This window comes from Muntiacus reevesi, chromosome 3 (genome assembly GCF_963930625.1).
Source record: "Muntiacus reevesi chromosome 3, mMunRee1.1, whole genome shotgun sequence".
NCBI lineage: Eukaryota > Metazoa > Chordata > Mammalia > Artiodactyla > Cervidae > Muntiacus > Muntiacus reevesi.
In genome coordinates, this window is record NC_089251.1 from 182,215,984 (window position 1) to 182,241,760 (window position 25,777).

The 25,777-nt window shown below is 38.7% G+C and overlaps 2 protein-coding genes across 10 annotated transcripts in view; one reads left to right on the forward strand and one right to left on the reverse strand.

The window, feature by feature from the left end:
• The window catches only part of REPS1 (RALBP1 associated Eps domain containing 1), an 87,859-nt gene extending 78,628 nt beyond the window's left edge, over window positions 1-9,231 (forward strand). For 4 of the 7 annotated variants that reach the window (XM_065931265.1, XM_065931266.1, XM_065931268.1 and 1 more), the window contains 6 exons: window positions 683-747; window positions 2,457-2,642; window positions 3,796-3,891; window positions 5,754-5,902; window positions 6,632-6,737; window positions 8,966-9,231. In XM_065931265.1, the coding sequence (XP_065787337.1) occupies window positions 683-747; window positions 2,457-2,642; window positions 3,796-3,891; window positions 5,754-5,902; window positions 6,632-6,737; window positions 8,966-9,034 (671 nt within the window). In that variant the 3' untranslated portion in view covers window positions 9,035-9,231. Of the gene's footprint in view, window positions 1-664; window positions 748-2,456; window positions 2,643-3,795; window positions 3,892-5,753; window positions 5,903-6,631; window positions 6,738-8,965 lie in introns of all 7 variants that reach the window. The other 3 variants (XM_065931263.1, XM_065931264.1, XM_065931267.1) reach the window with 1 other exon arrangement.
• Window positions 5,763-25,777, reverse strand: part of ECT2L (epithelial cell transforming 2 like) — an 81,808-nt gene continuing 61,793 nt past the window's right edge. For 2 of the 3 annotated variants that reach the window (XM_065931260.1, XM_065931261.1), the window contains exons 13-21: window positions 23,569-23,783; window positions 22,499-22,646; window positions 20,793-20,866; window positions 20,537-20,693; window positions 19,852-19,917; window positions 18,481-18,569; window positions 12,931-13,103; window positions 11,491-11,614; window positions 5,763-5,935 (exon numbers count right to left, since the gene is read on the reverse strand). In XM_065931260.1, coding sequence (XP_065787332.1) covers window positions 5,893-5,935; window positions 11,491-11,614; window positions 12,931-13,103; window positions 18,481-18,569; window positions 19,852-19,917; window positions 20,537-20,693; window positions 20,793-20,866; window positions 22,499-22,646; window positions 23,569-23,783 — 1,089 coding nt within the window. In that variant the 3' untranslated portion in view covers window positions 5,763-5,892. Of the gene's footprint in view, window positions 5,936-11,366; window positions 11,615-12,930; window positions 13,104-18,480; window positions 18,570-19,851; window positions 19,918-20,536; window positions 20,694-20,792; window positions 20,867-22,498; window positions 22,647-23,568; window positions 23,784-25,777 lie in introns of those variants that run through there. The other variant, XM_065931262.1, reaches the window with a different exon arrangement.

The following is a 25,777-nucleotide window of genomic DNA, read 5'->3' on the forward strand; positions in this document are numbered from 1 at the left end:
GTGAGTTCAAATGATAAAGATGGTAACCTGAGAGATGGCACAAGAGATTAAAAAATAAAAAGATCTTATGTGGAGATACTAAGGAGGAAAAGCTAATAAAATAGGTCTTACATTACATGACAGAGGAGAGAGAGGAGTCATAACTTACTCAGAGGGTTCAGTTTTTATATGACTGGTCTTACTGTTGGTCACAATAGAAAAGTTAGGATAGAGGGTGATGGTGTTCTGTTTTTGATATTATGTGTTTGGAGTGATGAGAAAGAAGAGAAAGAAATTGACAGGCCGCTGGACCTATGGGCTAAGCAAGATTGATCTATTATTTGAGAATCATTTACATAGAAATGGTAGACTAAAATGCTAAATGGAAAGAGGAGATTTGGAAGTCTTCATATTTGATAGCTAAAAGTAGTCAGAAAGGTGGGGAGAAGACCAAGAACGTGTAGTGTTAGAGGGACGGGGAGGAGCAAGACCAGCGCTGTGTGCACTAGAGCGAGGGAAGTGAGGTCTAAGAGGCTGTGAGATTCAACCGCATCCGGACACTCTGACGAGATGGATTTGGCTTCCAGTACTATACACTGGCATTTGAAATCTTTATCGTTTGATCACATTCCTTCAGCCTTTCTGCTTTACTGGCAAAGTAATTATATATATTTACAAAAAGAAGATTTGTGTATTCACACAGGACAGCAACAGGCTGGAGTTGTTGCCCAACCTCCTGCAGTGCCTCCAAGACCACAGCCCTCCCAGGTAATTCTCCTAGGTCTTCATTAGTAAGCATCAGTTATTATAGTCCCCTTGGTCAGTTTATCTGTTAGGTCTTTGATTCTATTCTATAATTATTTTGAAAATCGGGAATTGCCTGTCATTCTTAATGCATATTTAATTCGGAGAAGCTAGGTCTTTTCTTAGAGGATAAGAATTCCAATAATGATTTGGGTTGTTTTTTCAAAGAAGCTTAGAAGTGAACCAAATGATAGTGTCTTGACAAAGGAGGGTTTAGAAGAAGAATCAATGGATTGAGGGATAGGAAGTGTGTCATGTATGTCCTGGACCTAGTAGTGACTCCAGGTAACCTCCCTGCATCTCCCTGGATGTGCTCCTGCATCAGTGAATAAAGTGTTGCACAACTAACAGGTCAAAGTTCTTTCATCTGCATAAAACTATTATGTTCCAAAGTAGATTCTAGTTTGTAGCTTAGTTTTATGTGACTGACTGGCTACATTTTTACATGAATGAATTTGGTTGATTTTTCTGAGTTAGATTCTTATAATGAAATTGGTTGTTTGTAGTTAAAAATATGGTTTCCTAATTGTCAGAGATACTGAAATTTGAATATTCCAGTATTTATTTTATCTAAAGGGCCAATGAGAATACTTTTACTGTATTAAGGTGTAAAACGGAGTGAATTATCTCTTGACTCAAGAACCAGTCTAGTGGGAAAAACAGACCTGTAAGCAGTTATAATAGAAATACTATAGTAGACATACTTATAAAATGTTTTAGCATAGATGTCCTATAGTAACATCAGGGATCACACTGAAAAAGTCAAGTAAAATGAAGGAAGTTAGACGTAAGCAGAGACTTGAAAGATAAAATACTATTTCTTGAGGATAAGGCATTACAACCAGAAGGAGTGGCACAGAGGGTAAGGTAGGCCTGGCATATTCTTCAAGGAAAAGTATTGAGTTCAGTACAACTAGAGTGATGGGAAATAAAATTGAAGAGGTGAGGAAATGACAGAGCATCTCCTCTGTCATACTAAGACGGTGGAGTTTTTCTTGTAGGATGTGGAGGATCTTTTAAGGGCAAGCAGGGGAGAGACTTGAGATTCATTCCTTTAGCTTGCTGTGCTTCCTCTGTGACAGAACTCCTCACACTGTATTTTAATCCCTTGTTTACTTCCCTCGTCTCCTGCGCTAGATTATCAGCTTTGTTAGGGATGGACCTTATTTGTTTGGTCAAAAGTATAGGTACTCAATAAATTTAGTTTTCAAATGGAGACTTTAGGAGAATTGATCTTGTAAAAGAGTGGAGGACAAATTGAAGGCCAGTGCACTGGAGTGCTGGAGAGTGGCTATAGCACTGGTTTTCACACTTTAGAGATAATAGTCTTTTTAGAAACATAGTGAAACATATAAATACTGCTTTTTAAAATAATGACCCATTATGCAGCAACCTAATTTAAAAAATAGATGCAAGGAGAGAATCAGAGATTAAGGCCAGAATTTGTCTCCTTTGTTGCACATTCTTGGCAATAAGAACTTTGTTAAAGTATCTTTTAGTGTCTTAGCATTTCACTCAAGGTTTTTTAGAGCTAAATGTTACTGTAGCTCACTTTCCTGAATTTTCAGCTAATAAATCAGAGCATCCTTATAATAAATTTTCAAAGAAAAAGGCTACTCTGTGACACTAAGATCAGTAAAATATTTGCTCCTGTATCCTAAACCCTCCTATAGGCTCCTGGTCCCGTTGTGCATCGCCCAGTGGATGCCGATGGCCTAATAACTCACACTAGTACCTCACCTCAGCAGATACCAGAACAACCAAATTTTGCAGATTTCAGCCAATTTGAAGTATTTGCTGCATCAAATGTAAATGAAGAACAAGATGATGAAGCCGAGAAACATCCAGAGGTCTTGCCGGTCAGTTTTCAAGGGCTTCTCTAATTTTCTGCTGGGAATCTTCCAATATTATGCTCATAAGCTAGTCTTGAAACAGAGGAACCCCTAAAAGAGCAGATAATAGAAGGGACATCAGTGAGTAAAACACCTGCTGTTGCTGCTTTTAGAGGGTTTATATTCTGTAGATCAATGCTTCTCAATTTCTTACTGGCCTCAGACCACCTGCTGGTTGCATAAATTGCTTAGTAAGAATCAATATCTGGGTGAAGGGTAGATGTCACATGAAAAGATGTAACCATCTGGTTTTGGCTAAAACACTGTTCTGGGGGTTGCATTTTAATGCTGAGCATCTGATTGTGTGATTCAAAGATTTCCGTATAAGAAGAAGCTGTGGTTGCCATAGCTACACTCGCTGTGTATGAGAATAAGTCAGTTTATGGGGTTGCCTCTTAATGCTAAGCATCTGATTGTGATTTGGTGAAAATTGTATGGGAGTAAGTCACATCAGTTAGACAGACTTACAGACCACAGGATGCCAGAATTTCATCTTTGCAGCCAGTGTTCTGGGGGACTGTTTGGTTCTAGCAGCAAAAACTTCTCTATGAGGGACAAGAATCCCTGTCCTCATAAGTGTAAATACAGAGTCGGAGGAAACAGGGGAATTCTGAAGTTTGCTCTGATTATTCCAGTTTATACTGATCTTCTCTAATAGATTTAAAAAACTGACATTTGACTGGCATAATTTACATAAAGAGTTCTTACAGATTTGGTCCGTGGAAAATTTTCTGCCAGCTAGTTCTTCAAACCTGTAACTTTCCACCTGGCCAGGGGCTACTGGGGAAATGGGCTGCACCTCCAGGAAGGCAGACTGGGCCTGAGGTGGGAGTGGCGGTGTGCAGGGGGTGCTTATACATGCCCTCCCCCAGCCAAAGAACTTCCCAGACTTTGTCTGCCATCCCCTCGGAGATGTATTCTCTTCCCTCTCTGACCTAAAGGGGCAGATGCATGGTCATTTCACAGGGTAGTCTCAAACTCCTCTCATCTTCATCTGAGCTTCTTACTGTTAGAATGAATGTTTTCTAAACATTTTACTGTCTGATCTGTCACTTATATATTTATTCATATATGTATGTTACTTATATATAATTTGTAATAATAATATACTCATCTCTAGGTTGAAAAAGCTTCTGATCCCGCAAGTTCTCTTCGCGTTGCCAAAACAGATAGTAAAATTGAAGAAAAGACAGCTGCTAGTGCTCCCGCCAATGTGGTATACAAAAGTCTTTTATAGTATTGATTGTTTTATACATATAAAAATTACATGGTATAATTTGAAAAATCTTACAAATAAAGTTAGAGATCATCTAACCCGTTTCACTGCCTTAAACTGTAATACACATAGCCTGTCTCATCCACCTAGAGGTAGAGATGATAGCCTGTCGTTTGTATTAATGCGTGCCACAGGTTCTCAGATTCTGTGTGGTGGTTACGTTGTTTCAAGTACATAAAGTAGGACTTCCTTTTTTGTCATACTCAGTTTCTGTTACTTCAGTTCTGAGTGTGTAACAGGGAAAGATTATCAACCCTCTAAGGTTAGTATTGGGAGAAGGCAATGGCACCCCACTCCAGTACTCTTGCCTAGAAAATCCCATGGACAGAGGACCCTGGTAGGCTGCAGTCCATGGGGTCGCTAGGAGTCAGCACGACCTGAGCGACTTCACTTTCCCTTTTCACTTTCATTGGAGAAGGAAATGGCAGCCCACTCCAGTGTTCTTGCCTGGAGAATCCCAGGGACGGCAGAGCCTGGTGGGCTGCCGTCTGTGGGGTCGCACAGAGTCGGACACGACTGAAGTGACTTGGCAAAGTTAATATTATACTCTCTACTCTTTTTTTAACTGTCTTAGGAATAATTTTTTCCCAAAAATTTATTGTGAAAAATTTTAACCATACAGAAAAGTTGGAAGAATTTTATATTGTACAACAATAAAGCCACACCTTGATTGTACCATTAATATTTACTATATTTTTCTTCCAGTTTTTTTTTTTCTTCCAGTTTTATTAAGATATAATTGATACACAACACAGTTTAAGGTGTACAACATAATTATTTGACTTACATATATAACGAAATGACTATCAGTATGTTTAGTGAATGTTCTTCATTTCATATAAATACAGAATTAAAGAAATAGAAAACTATAACATTTTTCCTTGTGTTAATATACTTGCTTTATATCTGCATCCTTCTCTATATCAGTCCTTCTTACCTGCTGTTTGCATTTCAAAGCACATTGCAGATAACAGGACACTTCTTGAGAAAGAGATTTTGGTCACTTTTTTGTTACCACTGAGACAATACCCGGTAGTCAGTAAAACTGAGTGTTTCTGAAAGTACATAAATACTGCTTTCTGGGCACTGTTTTGTTTTTTTTTTTACTGTTAGTACTTCTGTAATTTTTTTAATAGTGAATTTTATTTTGTCAGTAAATGGCAATATATTAAAAATAGCATTTAACCAAAGGGATGGCAGTTGACTCTTGTTTTTACTTATTAACAGGTCAGATCAGGTTATAGTAAATACCAGACTGTTATATTTGATTCTGTTGAGGACAGATCTCCAATAAAACAGCTACTCATTTTTAAGAGTTATTGTATATCTTAAAGATTTTTTAAAGAGTTGCCTGGTTTTCCACTTCTTTATAAATTACTCATTAAGATAATGTGTCTTAGGATATGTGAATAGAAAACCCTGTGGTAATACTGGATGCATGTTTCTGGAGACTGCCTTTTATAGTTATTGAACAGATACATATTGAGTGTGTTATGTTAAAACTGAATATTATAGCCTTGAGTCACAGAATTCGGGCATTAAGGACCTTGTTATGTCACCCTGTAAAAAGTTTTGTCTTAATAGGTACATTTACAGTTGTGATGTCACTAGGAACATTCTTTCCCATTGTAATTTAAGTTAGCTGTTGCCACAAATATATAAATTGCTTTAAAGCAGGACAAGTGACCCATAACTTTTAGAGAATGAAAGGCTTAAAGAAAGCATATGATGTTGGCAAAGTGCTAACAAACCACAAATGTCTTCAAGAAATGCTTATTATTCATGAAATTCTTGTCTCCCAGAGCAAAGGCACAACACCTCTTGCTCCACCACCTAAGCCTGTTCGAAGGAGATTAAAATCAGAAGATGAATTAAGGCCAGAAGTTGATGAACATACACAGAAGACAGGCGTCTTAGCTGCTGTTCTTGCATCACAACCTTCTATTCCTCGGTAATCAAAGCTGTTCCTAAACATGTGTAATTCCTGGAAACAAAATGCACAGTAATTAAAAATATTAAACAGAAGGGAATTATGGTCAGTCTTGTCCTGTAGTTGAGCACAGGTCCTCCACTGTTCCCCTTTGAGAGTTTTCTCATTTATGAGTAAGTGGAATATTCTTCCCACTTTCCCCCCACTTCTGTTACTAAGTTCAACTCAAGTTACAAATCCTAGAGCAGACTTTAAAAATTTTTATATCGCTCAGTAACACTGATGTTTTAACTATGGTTGTTCTAGAATCAAGAATTGGCAAGCTAGAGCTCATGGGCCAAAGTCAACCCATGACCAGTTTTTGTAAGGGTTTTTACATTTTTGTTTAAAAAGAGAAAAAGAAAAGATACGAAAAACAGAATATTCAGCAGAAATGGTATGGTCTGCAAAACTTAAAATACTTACTATCTGACCATTAATAGAAAAAGTTTGCTTATTCCTGCCCTGCACTGACTTAAACTCAGGTGATTCTACAGAAAAGTCACTAAATCAATAACTACAGCAATTAAGCCTCTGAAGCTTAGTAGTTTTTGGTTGAGCTTTAAAACTGAACAAGCAAGGTTGAGATACGCTAGCAGGGCAAAGGTGCTCCCTCGGCTTCCTGGGATTGGCCATAGATCACAGGGAAGAATGGAATGAATTTAATAATAAGAATGAAGTTCAAGTTTTTTGCTCTCTTTATCTTCTCAGGTCTGTTGGGAAAGATAAGAAAGCTATTCAGGCATCAATTAGACGCAATAAGGAAACCAACACAGTTTTGGCCAGATTGAATAGTGAATTGCAGCAACAGTTAAAGGTAATGTAGTTTCTGAATCTTTCTTTGGAAAGTTCCGTGGAGTCAGAGCCTGTTAGTGTTGAACTAAGACTTGGAGGTGATCCAGCAGTTCTTATGCTAGTATGAAACTTTCCAAGTAGCAGGAGAAGTGTGGATCTAAAATGTTTTATATGCCTTTGAATCTTTTAATATTAAAAAGAATTTCCTGTACTAATTTCTTGTATGATTGCCTTATCCTATATGTATGTAAAGCATATTCCTAAAATGTTCAGTCCTGAATATTCATTGGAAGGACTGATGCTGAAGCTGAAACTCCAATACTTTGGCCATCTGATACAAAGAACTGACTCATTTGAAAAGACCCTGATGCTGGGAAAGATTGAAGGCAGGAGGAGAAGGGGATGACAGAGGACCAGATGGTTGGTTGGCATCACCGACTCAATGGACATGAGTTTGAGTAAACTCCGGGAGTTGGCAGTTGACGGGGAGGCCTGGTGTGCTGCAGTCCATGGGGTCGCAAAGAGTCGGATGTGACTGGGCTACTGAACTGAACTGAAAATGTTCGTTAACTTTCATAATGAAACGCAAGAGTAGAAATGTTGTGACCTCAGCTACCTCCAGGATCATATATGTGGCTCTCTACACACTAATTCTACAATGATTCGAGTATTGTTAACTTATCCTTTTATCAAAACAACTCAGATTCTATGAAAATGACAGGTCTGAAGAAGAGGGATGAGGGCAATTTAGATCATCTCTAAAACAGAAAAGACAAACCTTAAATAGAAATGGTGCTCAGGGCTAGTGTGTGCTTCTGTCATCTGTACTTGAGAGGATGAGTTTGTTTTCTTGCTTACTACTCATCATGATTTTTTTTAATCCCTATACATAAAAACTAACAAGCAGAATCATGTATGATTCATCAACATTATTAGACATTCACGTCTTAGAAACCAGTGGTTCTCAAACCTTAATTGTATACATGTAGGAAGGGTCCATGGTAAAATGAAAATTGTGACTCATGTCCAGTATGGAGAAGGGCCTGAGAGTTCTGCAGTTTTTAATAAACTTTCAGGTGAAGGAGATGCTCCTGGACAGTTGACTCCACTTTGAGTAGCAAGGTCGTAAACCATAAAGATGAGGAAGGAGTCCATGGAAATGTAAAATGAATACAGAGTCAGTTGAGTCCCGTAATATTCTGTTCATATTCCTTTTCTAGCATTTATCACATTGTCCATATCTATGGCACATTTGTGTCTCTGTCCTACTAACCTGAACTCACTGAGGCTAAGTCATAATCATTCCTGTTTACTGACCATGTAATATATTGTTCAAACCAAAGTACTTTTAAGAGAAAAGAGAGAAAGGAATGTGTTAAAGTGTAGGCCAGGACATCAGAGAGAAACTGAGACTGTCCTGGATAGGTTTATAACCATCTTGTCTCTGTCCTCAAAACTCCACACGTGGGGCATTTGATAAATGTATGTTAAAGGAATAGTATTCTTGTGTAACTCTTTGATCAAAGAAGATATTCATAGCTGTATTTGGTCCATTGTAACGGAAGAATGTGAAACTAAATGACAAGCTTTCTGGTAGCTTCCTTTAGGTGGAAGTTTTGTTAATGCATATTTTTCTGAAGAACTATGAAAAACCGTAGAAACATGCGTATAGAAGCTGTTTTTAAAAATCACTTTTCTCATTATCCTCTGAGAAAGTATGGTACCAAGTAGGAGGAGGTCATTCTGGTTAAAACATGATACTGTCAGTGTGATAGAGAAAAAGAAAAAAAGGATATGGCTGCATAAGTTGCTGACTGTCTGAAAAGACTGTCCCAAATCGACAGTCATTAGAAATTTTGGTTATAAAATACATTAATTCATTGTGAAACTGAAGCTCAAAATGAGGTGCAGGAGTTATGTTATGACCAGAGGTAATCACCAGGGGAAAAAATCTTTGTTATCCAGCTCATCTGCAGTTACTGCAAGGGGTGGGCTTTGTGCAAAATTCATGCATTAATAACCATCATCTGCAAATACTGGCTTTTCTAATAATGAAGGAAAGAACATTTGATTACCCTGATTTAAAGTAATGAGAAAAAAAAGATTTTAATTGATTGTGTTTTAATGTAGGCACCTAAAAAGAAACTTATGTTTCTAAAAGGAACTATGTCCCTTCATGCAGTGCTGCTGTTAGATGTGCCTGCGTTTTTGTATATGTTGAAATATAACTTGTCTTTCCATCTTTTTCAGGATGTTCTTGAGGAGAGAATTTCCCTGGAAGTTCAACTGGAACAGCTTCGACCATTCTCTCACCTTTAAGCCAGTTGCCGTTAACTGTGAACATACCTGTTTTTAAGCGGTTTTGGGTTCAAAGCCAATTTGGAGACCCAGACATTCAGCTCACTGCTTAATTCAACATTAAATTTTATGATTCTGTTTTGCCCTATATGTTCACCATTGTATTTAAGTATCTTTTATTTTTTAATTTCAACAATAAAAGGGTCAGGATGACTTTTTCTGGAGGGTGTATTGTGTTTGTTGGCACAGCCCCCCTCCCCCCTTCTTATCCCATAACTTTGGTGCATTATACTTATGTGGCCAAAACCTCACACTGCTTGGATTTACAGAATGGGTTTCTCATTTAACACCTTAAGCACAAACTCAGAAATATTTTCAAAAGGAGACAAAATTAAATAAACTGTCAATTTGTCTTTAGGCTTAATACTTAAAGAATCCAAAAATCTTTAAAATGTGTTTCCTATTTGATTTTTAATTTGAAAGAACTGTATCGGATAAGGCATACTTTAACCATAAGCTCTGCTGTAATCAACATCCTTCAAGAGTCTCATGGCACTTACAGGCTTTTTCATATCAACTTAGGGGGCAGATTTTATGTTTTCCTGATGAAAATTTGATCCGTATCACCTGTGACTTAAACTTTGTCGTGTGTGAGATTTTAATTCCTCAGCAGTCCTATAAAATTAGGAAATAACTGAAGATAGGCATTTTTAAATTGTCTGCTAGAAGCAAAGGGAAAGTGTTGATGCTGCAAGCCACAGAAGTACTGTCCAGTTGCAGACGTCACTTTTTGCATGATTTATGCACTAAACTCGCAATGATAAGCTTATGCTCATCAGTCTCTAGAAGTGTTTTCAAGTAACATGTTTTAGAACTTCTGAGGATCTTAATTATTCACTATTATAATAAATGAAAATTCCTTAAGATTCCTAGTTATCTTTAGCTCTCTTGTTACTCATTCTTTTGCCATGTTTTTCTTGTTTAGTCCCTAAGTCATGTCCAACTATTTGCGACCCCATGGACTGTAGCATGTCAGGCCCCTCTGTCCATGAGACTCTCCAGGCAAGAATGGAAGAGTGGGTTGCCATTTCTTCTCCATTCTTTTGCTATAGAGACTTTTCCTATTAACAAAGAGTTTCTAAAGTTTGTCCTATTCAGAATCATGTAGTGTCTCAGGATTTGTTTTCTATTATATGATAGTTCCATTTTGATCACATTTGTGAATTTACATTTATTGCTAACTAACAGCAGACATTCCTTTAATGTTTTATTCTGTCTGACATAGATGTTAAGCTGCATGGTTTTATCATAATAGTGTGATTTTACACTAGTTAAAAACAACATTTTAACTTTTGTACATTTTTAAACAAGAATTTAAATTTTTAAGAATTAGAAGGAATTTGTATTTTCGTTGTAGAAAAAAGAAAATGTTTAAAAAAGCCTACTTCACAATGCTAGACTGTACTAGTAGATTTCGTTTCCTTAAAGGAGAATTTGAAGCAAGGAGGAAACTGACAGCCAGAAGCTTCCAAGATTAATACAATATTATCTATCATTAAGTGAGTAAAAATATTACTATTGCATATATCATCTAAAGTTTCAAAGTGGCTAACCAGTTTATAGCTTCAGTTTATTAAATAATTAAATGAAAGCTTTAAGGGCCCAGAAAACTACTCAATACCTATTTTTATTTTTTTTTCTGTTTTAAATAGAATTGTCTTAATTTCTTCAGTTTTTACTCAGCTAAATTCCATTACAGGCAAATTTTGTTTTTGTTTTTTAGAAAGTACCCCCTCACCCTCTACCAAACAGCCTTCTAATTTAGCAGTGTAACAAATTTTTAAACCATTTTATTTGGAAGGTCTAAGAATTTAATTTTGCAACAAAGGAACACTTAAGAATTACAGAAAATTTTAGTGCTTTATAGTGGTATGTTTTTAATGCTCTCTGTAGGAATACATTCATATTATGGATATATGTGACCAGTTTTTTAGTAAAGTACTATTTAGATTTCTTATACATATTTTTAAAATCTATATTTCATGGAAATGTTAAAAGAGGTTGATAATTGGTAAGTCACCAACAGATTAAGACATTTCTCTAGACTGATCATTTAAGAAATACTTTTCATTATGACTTTATTTTTCATTAGATCAGAAAACAAATCTTTAAATACTCAATATCCTTATTCAGCCTTAGCTTTTGTCAGTCAGATTAAATAATACTGTCCATGAAAAACAGCTATCAAAAGAAGTGGTTCAAATTTTTACATTAAAATTTTTCTTATCCATTTCACCTAATTGAGCATAGATGATAAAATTTAAAAGTTAGGAGGAATTTTATGAGTCCCCCCTAGTTCATCCACGGATCATCCATGATGAACCATTATTCTGCTTCTTACTGGATCCTCTGTAACAGAAAACAACACACTTTGTCAGGGCAGATTGGCACCCCTGTTGTCTGAAGTCCAGACTCACTTTTCCATACTACTTTTGATGGCATTTTGGAGTACAGACAACCATAGAAATTTATCATCTTCAACTTCTGTTGCACAGATCCATTCATGTTTTGGACCTTGAAGAATAAATGCATTCTTGATAACTGTAAAAATATTGGAAGTACATAAATTAATTTTTGTAGGTAACAATCAAAAGGAAAAAATGTTTTAAAATTCAAAAGTTGATCAAGTCATCTTGAAGACTTTTTGAAAATTAAAGTTTCAAACACAAATCCAGTTTAGAGTATAACTTCCTAAATTACTGAAAAATTCAAATACAGTCTAAAATAAACTTGTCTTTATAATTGTTTAGTTATAATTAGCAATTATTTTTAAAGTAATAGATGATATAATATTCTTTAATTTCAGAAGGAACTGGAACCAGGAAAGGTCTTTACAAGAGTTATTGTAGATAAGATGCTGAGAGCTGGACCTTGGCCACCCTGGTATGAGCACCAGGACAGAATGAAGCCAGCGACGACTTAGCTGAATGCCCACTTTTAGCTTACGTTATGATGTTCTGACATAGAGCACAGCTGATTAAGGGGAGATGGAAGGAGACATGTCATGCACATTATGGATAACTAACCCTTCTTAACTGAGTTTGAAAATACTTATTTCTCAATAGGTGAAAATATTTATTCCCATGTTTAGTGTTCAGTTTTTCTCATGCTTAGATTTTAAATGGAGCCAAAGCTAGTGGAAAGCAGCTCTTTTTAGATTAGTTCCTTCTCTGAGATCTTAGTTCTAACTTTACCCGTAAGTCCTACCTTCACGTGCAGTGAAAAATATTGGAACAAAGGGTGTTATATTCAGATTGGCCTAACAGAAACAAAGGAAAAGAGATACAGATCTCTTTAAGATTGGAAAGTAGTGTAAGACAAAAACTAAAAGGTACAGTAGGTTTAAGTAGGATTTCTTTTTGTAACAACAATTATTTCTTCTGAGATTATTATGAGTTAAATGTTTGTTACTAAACATCATTTGCAAATGCATCCTTTAGAGAACTCGTAAATGCAAATTTACGGAAAAAGAATAGTCAAATCTGCAATAATCACTTAGTCCTAGTATAATGGAAAAGTAATAGATAAAAATTGTTTAACATCTACAAGCAATAGAAGGTAGTGGTTAAGGACTCCAGCTTCCCTGGCAATGATACAGGGTTATGTCTCCCTTTGTGACTTTGGAAAGCTGTTTTCCTAATGTGTAGGGTATGTGTCTGACAATGCCAGCATTCCTTTCTTTTGCTGTTTCAAAGGTAGAGGAAAGTTTACATTAATGAGATCCTGAAAATACTTGGGAAATTATTTGCAAATGCAAATTCCAGTTCTCTTCCTGCTTTTCTACTTCAATAGCTAATGAGTTTTATGTAATACAGCTTCTTAAAGGTGTTATCTCTTAGGAGGAAGAGAATACATACATTTGGAATCTGGTATGTCTTCTATGATTAACCTATGAAGTGCCACTGATGCAATGAATTGGTAGGTTGATTTTGAAGTCCTTTCAAATGGAGTATGAGATGTACCCCGACTAGAAACGAGCAGTGCATCGTTGAAGAGGAAAAGACTGAGATCACAGGTATGTTCATAGAGCCTGGTTTAAAAAAGAGAAAGAGCAGCTTAGTTTTACATATGCATACATATGTGCTTTGTCGCACACTTCACCATCTTTATGTTGATAAGCTCATCATCAGGGTTTTTCCCTCAGACCTTTGGACTGACTTTTTGAAATTCTCTGTATTTTTCTCCTGGGGTGAATAGTCCCTCTGTCTCCCAGACCAGTCATGTAGGTAGGCCTCAGGGTTCCTGGTGGAATGATTTGAGCTTATCCATTGGACAGTATCCAATCGATGCAGAAAAAAATGAACACTGAATTTTCCCAGTGTTACAACACAAAGTCAGGTTAAAGCTGTGTTGGTATTTTGTGTTTGATGTACTTAGGCAATCTGCGGAGAATGTTTTCATTTACTTTGGTTTCATCTTTAAGGGTAACAAGTTGGGTTAGAGAGAAGCACAAGAATCAGTAAGGTGTACAGTGTCTCAAGAAGAAACCAGGGGAGAAAAAGCATTTACTAAGTAGGAAAATAGAGAATTTTCTAATATCAGTTGGAGAGAAATTGATGAAAAGTTGGATTTAAGTAGCTCTTCAATTCTCCTGAGGTTGCTACCATGTCAGTGGTAGGTATTTTTTGGTCCCCAACCTCCATCTAGTATCCTCTGTGGTTTTCTGCTGATGGGGCCAGATCACAGTGTTTAGCAGGATTTCACTGTGCTCTGGTGTGGGTTACCTCATGGGAGTACTCAACCAAGCATCAAATGATGTACTAGGGAGGAATTTGGGAGAGCCTCACCCCATGTCCCCAATCTCTGTCCAGCACCAGGAGTGGCCAAGTGCAGCAAGCTCGTTACTTGGATGGAGGATAGCCCCCAAAAGTGTTTTTCTCTTAGAAGCATCAGGAAGTTACTCTAAGCAAGCAACTCAGTTGACTGGTTTATTGAGAGGAATTCTCTTATTTCTTATCTTCATCGTCTGTTTGATTTTTACGTTGCTGAGTTAGAACCAGAGAGAGTTGCACAGGAGTGACACCGTCACATCAGCAGGTACTGTCAGTGGTTTTACTGTACTACTCTTGTTTCACTTTTTGTTTGGCTCACGCCTCCCTCCACTTGTGTTACCCAAGTTACCAAACAGTATATCATCTTTCCACTTTTTTTTTTTTTAACCCATTCAAGTAGTCACTCAAATATGTATTTATGTATGCATCTATTTACAGGTAGGTGGTTTTGAGTATTATTCCAGGCTCTTTTCTTGCTTTTCCCAGCAATAGAAGTCACTTCAAGTTCTTTTTAATGACCAAGTAATAGCATGGATGGACCAGCATTTTTCTAACTCTTCCCTCACTGAGTGGGCATTTCTTTGTTTGCAGACTCAGGTCTCTCTTCCTTCTTCCCTCCCTCATTTCCTTTGTTTTTTCTTGATTGCCACTGTGAGCAATATTTGAAAAAACCAGTTCCTTACATATAAACAGACTCCTTACATGCACTGATATTTCTGTCAGGGTTTCCAAGGGTAAGATTGATTGACCAAATGGTTATATATATTTTTACCAAAGACTGACATAAAAGCTACTATAATTCACATTTAAAATCCACTCTGTATCATAATGGCTCTGACTTGTACAAACTTTATTGTGCCTCTGAATTACCCAGAGATTTTTGTTAAAATGCAAATTCAGTAGAGCTAGACTAGCCCGCGGAGAAGACAATGGCACCCCACTCCAGTACCCTTGTCTGGAAAATCCCATGGATGGAGGAGCCTGGTAGGCTGCAGTCCATGGGGTCGCGAAGAGTCGGACACGACTGAGCAACTTCACTTTCACTTTTCACTTTCATGTATTGGAGAAGGAAATGGCAACCCACTCCAGTGTTCTTGCCTGGAGAATCCCAGGGACCGACGAGCCTGGTGGGCTGCGGTCTATGGGGTCGCACAGAGTTGGACAAGAGTGAAGTGACACAGCGGCAGCAGCAGACTAGCCTGAGATTCTGTGTTTCTAACGGCTCCCTGGTGATGCTGGTTCGCCAACCACACTTGAGAGTATTGAGGCACTTAAGTCATGTATTTATTACAGCTGTGCCCATGTTGTGGGCAAAAGACTAGACTGGGAGAGGCAGTGGTGTAAACATTTTTAAGGAGTGCTTTGCTTCAGCTTCAGCTCTTGGGAGCGCGTTGGGGGTACAGCTCATGTTAGGTGTGTGGAGAGATAGAAATGCAGTGGTCATCCAACCACTGGAGCCACCTTTTTCAAACATTTCCTTCCCATATCTGTGGTTATGATTTAGGCTGGAGGGAGTGGGATGCTTCATATATACTGGTAGTTTGCAAGAAATAATGTTCCAGATTAAGTTGAGAGGTTATTCTGAGAATAAGGGAGCAAATAGAAGTAAGGATGAGGGAAAGGGGAAGCAAGAAAGGGGGTGCATCTAGATCGGTATGTGGTGAGCTGTATGTGCTGAATGGCCACGTTAGGCAAAAGAATTCCACCCATGTTTTTGACCCTTCATTGGCAATATTTTTACTCTTATTACTGATGAGAATCATATCATTTGAGAAAAATATTTAAAAGCTGTAATAAAACTTTGCCTTTCTATCTGAATGGCCAGGGAATGTGCCTACCAGGGTGCTTTGAAGATGTAGCTTTGAAAGGGGTGTTTGCTTTGGTAAACAGATGTTTGGTTTTTCACTTTGGAAGGGATAGCATTGAAAGGAAGTTAAATGAAGGGAGAATTCCAATTGCGTGACCCACTTGGACTGGGTGGGTGGATGGCCCAGAGGAGGGAAGGAGCAGGCACATTTATTGAACTTGGAGTTGAGGCCACTTGTAACCTGAGGACGTGAGCAGAGAAAGATAAATGCACAAAGAGGTTTTTATTATTTTAATCTGATTATGAAAGTGCTATTTAAGATACATATAAATGAATTTTACCTTGGAAAAAACTTTCCAAAAGCCATTTATACTCACCAAGAGCTTCAACAAGTTTCATCCAAAGACAAAAAACACCAGAACCCTTTAAAAAAAACCTTTATTCTTCCACATATGTAAAAGCAAATAATTTTGCCTTTCACATTGACATAATGGAACAACTGAAATGGAAACTCTGGATCCTACTCAAGATTCAGAAAACTGCTCCTGCTCAGATTCAGAAGAACCAACTCCACGGGTGGAGTGTTTACCTTGAATCTGGACAGGATTTCTTTGCTTTTTCACAAATAGACTCAATGACTCTGCCAAACATAGCTTAAATTCTTAACACCATTCTAGAAGTGTTTTGTCATTATTTAATCACTATTAATACGTTAGCCAGACCAAGAAACAAAGTACCCAACTTCCATAAATACATAAAACTTTAAAAGTAATTTTCAGAGCATAAACTTTGGCATGAACAGATGACAGGACGTCATTGGTTCTGTGAGCTAAGTGTTAGTCACTCAGTCGTGTCCGACTCTGCAACACCATGAACTGTGGCCTGCCAGGCTCCTCTGTCCATGGGATTTTCCAGGTAGGAATACTGGAGTGGGTAGCCATTCCATTCTCCAGGGGATCATCCCAATCCAGGGATCGAATCTGGGTCTCCAGCATTGCAAGCAGATTCTTTACTGTCTGAGTCATGAGGGAAGCCTCTGCAAGCTGACCTGAGTCAAAACTGTTTATCACCTTGTCCTCATCATCCACATTCTGACTAGTGGATCATAGTGGCTTTTGGCAGTTGCCAGGATAAAAATCAATTCAGAGCCAGAGTCCTGTATCCCTGAGGAATCTGGGTATTTCTCTTCCCCCAGTGCCCAGTTTTCTGGTCAATGACTATAGGTCCCTTTGGGTAAGCTAAAAGTAAAGTTAACAATATACATACTCTGTAGTTTAGTAATGTTTGTCCTCAAGAGGACTCAGAGTCTGAGCAGTGGATGGCTCTGTTTGGTGATCTAAAGCCATGCCTCTATTCACCAGTCTTAGAGGCTCCACTTTTGCCCTTGGCAACACCCCATTAGAAGAACAAAAGTAAACATAAATGCTTAAAAAATCAGCAAGTTTAAAGTCACACATGAAAATGTCAAAGTTCCAAGGTACATAAAGACTTAATCCAAAACTATGTGGGTTATATCTACAGAGAGACAAATGCCTCCAGGTTTCCTAGCTCTAAAATGACTCTCCCCAGAGCAAATTCTGTCAGTTAGAAACATGGACTTAGATAAAGAAAGATAAAAGGGAGCGTGTCTGAGAATGAACACATGAAGGTAAAATTAATTCTAATAATAAAAAACTGGAATAATCCCTAGCATGTGTCCTACTACATGGATGTGTTTAGAATTGCTGACTTGATATCTAGCTTCCTTCTCTTGTTGTAGCTCATTTCTATTGTTCCTGACCAAAAACAACAAAACAAGAAAACAAAAGCACTGGGACAGTGAGAAAAGTGACACAGTTGTGTGACTTGATTTCCATTTAAGGGAGTGGTTAAATCAAGGTGAAAGGACTGGTTTATTCCAACCTCTCCTCCAACCCAAATCCTGTCCTGGGCCTTTGGGGAACATTCGGTGAAATGTTCATTGAAGTAACAGGCAATCTGATTTTCATTTCTTTTATAGGAATTAATTTCTCTGCATTTGGTTGCTCTTTGTGGAGCTACCATCTTTGCCATTAATACTGAAAACATAGATTGGCAAACAGTTTTCTAAAACAAGAATTTAAAAACGATGGCCCCACTCTTTGCTTCTTGTAAATAAAGTTTTATTGGAACACAGCTACATTTGCTGACTTATATACTGTATTGTTTATGAAGATCATATTAATCATTATGTATTGTATTTATGTAGCTACTTTTGTGCTAAAATGGCCAAGTTAGGTAGTTGCCACAGATATCACTTGGTAAGAAAGACCTGGAATACTTACCATCTGACCTTTTACAGAAAAAGTTTGCCCATCCTTGTTGTAAAGGAGAAAAGGAAATGTTAGCACCGTCGCATCACAATAGTTTTTACACTACTGTGAGCACTGTGCAAACTAGACATGGGAGACCTCAATACCATGGTGGTCCCACGGTGAGACCTTTCGAGCGCTGACCTCAGTACCAAACCGCAGATAATTAATTGGCCTTCTGTTTCTCAGAGTTGAGCAGATCATCCATGTGGTATCTCACATCAGCTCTCCTCTCAGTAGGAAAGTGACCAAACCGGACATCCCATGTCTCGAGTTAGTGGCCCAGGCAATGACAGTTTAGTTTCTTACATTCTACGAAGTAGCTGCCTGGAATGTGAGTACGGTGATAAACACCTCACGTGTCTCAGAGGGGTGTGTGTGTAACCTTTCAGATCAACACAAAGATTTATTGTATATTTACAATATGACAGACGTACTGGATTCTGGGTACAAGATAAGTAAGAAACGCTCATAGCCATAGGATAGCTGAATATTTACCTTAAATAGAAACTTATGTCCTCATCACAGCAGTGAAGTTGGGCCACATCTTGAATCCTAATCAGATATCTGTTTGCTTCTGATAGAGTCTATGAAATAAATAAAAAGAATTAGAAATATATATATATATTTTATAAAATAAGTCTCACTACTGAGTAATCATATCCCAAAAGATCTAAGTGTTGAGTATAACTAAGTTCAATTATGAAAAAAGCATTGTTTTTAAAACTATACTTGAGGAAGTTGTCTAATTTTTAAAACTATTGAAATTATTTTTTTTATTATAAATGCTTTCCTACTACCAAAAATAAAGTGGGGATGTGGGTGAGTCAGAAGGGATCTATCAAGAAAAGGAAATGAATGAAATGTTACAAATTAAGATGTCAGGCTCTTTTACTGATCTAGCCATGGAGATGATCACTTGGGGCATATAGTGATCCAGAGATAAAGTTCTGTGGACTTTGTGAGCCCCAAGATTTTTGGATTTTCTGTAACCCAATCAATCCCATTACTCTTTCCCTTTTAGAATGTGCAGATCTAAACTAGGCAAAAGCAACTGCATTTTGCTTCCTCAATTTGGCCAAATAAAACCACAATCGTTGATATTTTAATTCAATATAATTCACATATTAGATTCCTGCTATATGCTGAACACTAGAAGACACTAGTTCATACCTGATGGAGCTCCCAATCTTGTGGATAAAGGACTGTAAGAAAGTGTGACAGGGAGGTGCAGGGTGCTGAGAATAGCTAGGAAGGGGCAACTCACACCTGGAGATGTCGGGGGAAACTTTTCAAGGCAGATGATGCTTGAACTGGATCTTTAAAGTATGAATAGGAGTTTATCCAGTGGAGCAGAAAAAGAAGCAATTTCTTAGAGGGAAGGGCATGAGCAAAACACAAATGTGTAGGGAGAGGCTGACATCACTAGAGAATTATGAGTGTGTCTGTGTGGTTTGATCATAAGGTGGTAGGCGAGGCAGTAAGAAGGAAAGCAGAATGAGTCAGATGATATTCCGTAGGTAACAGATAACTAACAGAGGACTTCTAGGATTTTTACAGATGTCCTCAGTGGGCAGAATCCTGCGCCAGATATTATGTGCAGGGAGATAGACAACAATAAAGACATGGCCCCACTCCTCAAAGCGGGTCATGAGCTCTGTAGTACCAAGCAAGGTGCTAAGACTACAGAGAAATCTTGGGATGGGGTCCAGCCCGCTTGTGCCTCTTCTCGTCTAGCATCCTTGCAGATAAGGATGTGGAATGTGAGAACTTGGCAGCACCTGGCACACACTCAACAGATGTTAGCTGCATCAGAATCTCTGTCTCCTTTTTGAGCATGAGATGTAGCAAGTGCATTAGAATACGTACAGGGCACCCCCAGATGAGTCTCTGTATGTCTAACAGGTGATCTTTCATATTGATGTTCCGCTTCATCTAGAAAAGAAAGTGACTTTAGGCAAACTGAAATTGTGATATTTTTATACATAAAAATAGATTAAAATATGTTATAGCACTTGATAATGTTGTGGTATTTTCATAAACTATCATAAGACTCTCAATTTCCTGTACCCAGTGTTTTAAAACAAAGAGGCAAGTGGCAAGACTGTCCAAAAAGTTTTTTTCTGGGTGTACTGTGTTATTGTTTCCATTCAGCCCAGACTCCTGGGCTGTGTGCCCATCACAGTGACATGTTCAGAATGGTAGTCCTATACTCCAAGATGATCAAATCTTGCAGAGAATAATTGTGATTGCTGTACTTTCTTAGGCAGGAAAGTTGACTAATACATTAAGAAGTAATTTCAGAAACAAAGAGATTTGCTCTTTTTTTTAATCTGTATAAGTGTACTTAATAGAGATATCTGAAAACATTATTTGGTTTAGAATAAAGGCCCTCAGTGCTCAATATCACTGAATACAATGATTTAGCATTAAAAGAATGGGAAAAATTTGAAGAGAACCCCAAGAGGCTAAGGGATTTCGGAACCTTTGAGTCAGAGTACCACAAAAGCATTATAACATTTTTAAAGGACACAGACTCTTATCAGCAACCAACCTGATCTATGTAGCCTTTGTAATTTTTGATTTGGTCAATTGCAATGGTCAAGTTTCCACGGTCAATATGTTCTGCAGGAGTGTGAAGCCTCAGAGCGTAGAGAAGATGAAGATATTCTTCAAACCTTCGGGATGGGTACAAAAGCAGCTCCGGAAGACTGTAGGAGGCGCAGAGAGAAGGGAGCTCTGGTCTCTTTCTGAGGCCACAGAACTCCAGGCCTTGGCGTGCCCTAGCTGTGCTCTCCCTCAGAGCTTACCTCAGCATTTTGGTAACAATGGTCTTATCGTGCCTCTTCAGGAAAGCTCGGAATGCTGGTATCATTTCTCTGCACTAAGGTGAGAGTTATATTGTCAAAATTCTGTAAGACAGTTGTGAAGTGTTGTTTCTGTTCCACCAGACAAGCATCATCTATGAAGCACTTAAAGCAAAAGGGCAACATCTACACCAAATCACAGTACTATTAATACTATAGGTGCTTCCTGATATCCTAAGTATAATGTATTAATTATACCATAAATTAACCCTAGTCATTGAGCTTAATCAGTATAGAAAAATAAAAATGAATTTTGCATGCAGGTAGGCCTGGATTAGAATTCTAATTTAACTTTATCTAATTCTGTGTGACTTTGTCAAGCTTACTTAACTCCTCTGAGCCTCAGTTTTCTTATGGATGTCATAGCTAACTCTTGGTGTGGGGCTGGGGAGGGGGCGGAAATCCTATCCACAGAGTGCCTGCCACACGGTAAGTGTTAAGTGTAGGGATTGGTGTGTGATTCTGCTGTTGAGCATGTTTTCCACAATAACATGAAGAAGGTGCTCCTTTGTACTTAAAATCTGTTTTAAAATGCATTACTTAACATCACCATTACAGCCCCCAGGAAGTCACCTCATTTTTCTCAGATGCCAGTAATTCTAATTTCTAGAAATCAAATAGTTGATTTCAATAATATTAATAGCTAACATTTACTGAGCACTTACTTATATGCACCCCCCATGCTAGTGAAATAGACACATTATTATCCATAACTATAAAATTGCTGGCACCAATCTGCTATGATAACATGTGATGCTTTGCTCCAATTCTTGTCCTAAACGTCAGTTCTATGTCACTGCTTTATTCATGCAACTTTCACATAATCGAGTTGCGCAGCAGAGCTTAAACTCCCCGGGGTGGAGCAGGAAGAAGACGACAAAGGGAGATGTCTGAGGTCAGGAAGTGTTCAGAGACCTCCCAGCCCTAGGCCTTCACTTGAGGGCCTCAGGGCAGACAGGTGGGCAGGGCCACAGCGGACAGGGACAGGGCAGAGGGCACCGCTACGTCCCAAGGTGCCCCTCCTGCTGCCCTTTTGACGCAAACCGAGGAGGGAAAAGAGGTATCTTATTGCATCAGAGGAGATCCCAATGAGAACAGTGAGGGGCACAGATGAGAGCTGCATAGGCCTGCTCAGGCTACATACACATTGTCACAACAAAGACAACTGTTTAAAAGGCACTTGGTCGGGAATATGAGACAAAGGAATTCCTTATTTTATCGTGAGATTTCACACATTGAGTACACATGATTACGAATTCCTTTTCTCCATGAGAGAGCTGGACTCACCCCACGGGCTGTGGAGCCAGTGTGAAAGCAGGGTTCACAGTTTTGCTTCTGCCTAACTGTGAACTACGTTCCTATAACCAAGCCCTAGGGTAACTGGGGCAGGTGGGAGTCCGGAAATCTGCGTGAGGACTAGTTCAGTCCCACAGCCAGTTCCTAGGCGCTGCTGGGTCAAGCACTGTGCCAGCCCCTAGTGATCGAAACTAAGTCAGTGCCCTCATCCTCAAAGAGCTCATGGTAAACCAGAGGAGGAGATCTGGAAGCCAAGGATAGAAAAGAAATCTTTCCTACTAATTCTAGTCTTTCTAGTCCTCGCAAGTTCAGAAGATCTAATTAAATGCGTGGATGGTCCCTCAATCTGTTACCTTCTCAATAGTTTTCAGAACCACAGGGTAATTGTTGAAGAAATTGGTATACGTGTTCAACTGGCTTCCAAACTTGATGAATATTTCTCCCACACAGTGAGCCGGGCCCCATTCCTGTAGTCTGTCTCTCAGGTCGTCTAGAAACTGCCTGCAACATGAGAAAAGTGTGGCTGTGAAATACTGACCAGTGATAGCCTATAACTTATAAAAAGTAAATTTGTTCTCAGTCATTTATGGCGGGGCTTTTGTCAGATCCTTTCGCCTTGACACAGAGCCGGAAAAGGGAGAAAGCAGGTTGACTTGGGGGCTGAGTCAGGATCCCAGGCTGGCCTGGAGAGGCTGCCCTGTGTTCTCTCTCCCCTTTGTCTGGGGACAGTTTCTTACAGTCCTCAGAGGAGGGTGCTCAACTCACTTCAATAGCTGACTGCCATCACCGCCACTAAGCCCATTTCCCTTGGATCAAAGGCTATTCTTCAGCCATCACAGAATTTCAAAACTGGAAGCACACCAGTTCCTTTGATAGAATCTGGGGTCCCCGAAGCTAAGGAACTTGTTCTAAGTTATCTAAAGAGTTACTGGCAGATAAACACAAGTTCAGTTTGTCTTACTTTATTCAGTGCAAATGATCAATTTTCTCTCTCAACCCTTCCATATACATATATGGTTATTACACAAATCCCCAGCCTCTGGTTCTCTAAGCAAAGTATTCTAGTGACTTAATCCTATTACAGCCTCCTGTTCCTCTCCCACTGATCAGCCAAACGCTGATGACTATGAACAGCTCCCCTTCCCATTGTCTTTTGCATAAATAGCATGATGAATATAGAATCCCCAGGCACTGAACTCCACCCCTTGTACTGTAGCTCTGCGTCCAGGCAGGGATACACGCCAGGAGTCATCACTGCTGTTTGCAACCCACTGTCTAGAGTCATCTCTCCTCTGTGAGAGGATCAGGCAGTGTCCCCAGGAAGGGCAGAGAATGACTGAGCCTCTGTATAACTTTTTGAAACAAGTGTGTGCTCCTCCCATACTACAATGCATATTTCAAAATATAGCTATTCAGAGTTTACCTGTTGAGACATAAGATTTGCAGGATATCAGAGAACATGATCTGGATGTTTGCAGCACTGAGAATGGCTCTGTTTGATGACAGTGCCGCTCTCAGTGGCCTCACATAAACATCTCTCACAATTTCCAGCATCTGCACATACTTTCTCTCGCTCTTTAAGAGTTCCCTGATGACTCTTGTTCGCTTTTCGGCTGAATCCAACTGGAGTTTTCTCTCCTGTGGAAAAGCATGAAGAACTCAGAAGGAAAGTGTAATGACTCATTTCAGGCTTCCATCATCAAAAAGCCTGATGGTCAAAGGAGACAGAGAAATGAAAGTATTGAGCAGTCAGGCAGTCACTCTGAGGGTGTCTTTCTGGTTTGTGATACGCAGGGCTGAAGGGAAACTTAATAAGGGAATGTGGAGGACTCTGCTGACCACTGCTTGTCCCCATCATCAAATTGTCCCTCACGCTGGCCACCTGATGCCATAGTAGAGATGGGCCTTGGACTCTTGAATCTTGAGAAGGTGCAGATTGAGAATTTACTTTTATCCATCTATCCATCCAAATAGATATCTAGTGTCATGTGCTAGGTGTTGGCGCTACAATGATGCGAATGCAGAATTCTGTCCTTACAGAGGTGATGGTGAGAAAGGCTTTGGGTTGTGCATTGTTTTCCTCTTATTTTCCCCAGTAGCGTTTTATTGATTATCGTGTAAACAAGACTGAAATGAGCTAGACCTCTCATTATCAAATAGTTCAATAGTTATTTCCTTCTGTGTATTATGAAATACCAAAATCATGCTCTTCTTTCTGTGTTTAGGAAAAAGTACTGTCTCTCCTGGGTAGTTAGGTTTCCCGATGTTCTATGCTTTCTATATATCGAAGTCCTGTTTTAGCAATGCCGATGGAAAAGCCATGCACTGATATAAAGAAACCCCACACCCTGATATTGAGTGCAATGTTTATGATTGGAGAAATTAATTTTCCTTACTGGAATTAGGATTCTTTCCCTTCTATTTATACTTTTGAAGTTGTAAAATTAGTATTTTTACAATCTAGAAAACAATCACAATATTCAAATTTTTTAAATCTAATGGCCTTGTATTTGCACCTAAAACAATTAAAACTCTTTTTTTTTTTTTTTTTTTTTTTTTTTTTTAATATTATTTTATTAGTTGGAGGCCAATCACTTTACAACATTTCAGTGGGAATTAAAACTCTTTAAACACAATTTCCTCTTTCCCCTCCAGCCCTGCCCCACACTGCCCCAAATAAAATATGACAATACTAATGTTTAATGCCATGTGATCTGCACCTGAAATGTCAACCATAATTTCATGAGCTAAAATTAAAATGTGAAAATAATTTAAGAATCAGAACATTCATTCTGTTTGAAATACTATAAACACTGTTCTTGGTTAGTTTTAATCTTTCAAACACATGCCTATTGTATATAAAGCCTATTTAGATAGTTTAAATTCCCTGGTGGATCAGTGGTAAAGAATCCACAGCAAAGCAGGAGACATTGGAGACACAGGTTCGATCCCTGGGTCAGGAAGATTTGCTGGAGGAAGAAATGTCAACCCACTCCAGTATTCTTGCCTGGAGAATCCCATGAACAGAGGAGCCTGGTGGGCTACAGTCCATAGGGTCGCAAAGAGTCAGACAAGACTGGGCAATTGAGCAGGCACAATGAGTTTAAAATTACATCCATATCCATTGGCAGGTGGCTTACAGTCCATATTATATTTTATGTGTATTTCAGTTCAGTTTAATCGCTCAGTCGTGTCTGACTCTTTGGGACCACAAGGACTGCAGCACGCCAGACCTCCCTGTCCATCACCAACTCCGGGAGCTTACTCAAACTCAGGTTCATTAAGTCGGTGATGCTATCCAACCATCTCATCCTCTGTCGTCCCCTTCTCCTCCCATCTTCAATCTTTCCCGACATCAGGGCCTTTTCCAATGAGTCAGTTCTTCACATCAGGTGGCCAAAGTATTGGAGTTTCAGCTTCGGCATCAGTCCTTCCAATGAATATTCAGGGCTGATATCCTTTATGTTGCCATCCAAATGACTCTCAAGAGTCTTCTCCAACACCACAGTTCAAAAGCATCCATTCTTCAGCACTCAGCTTTCTTTATAGTCCAATTCTCACATCCATACATGACTACTGGAAAAACCATAGCTTTGATGGACCTATGTTAGAAAAGTAATGTCTCTGCTTTT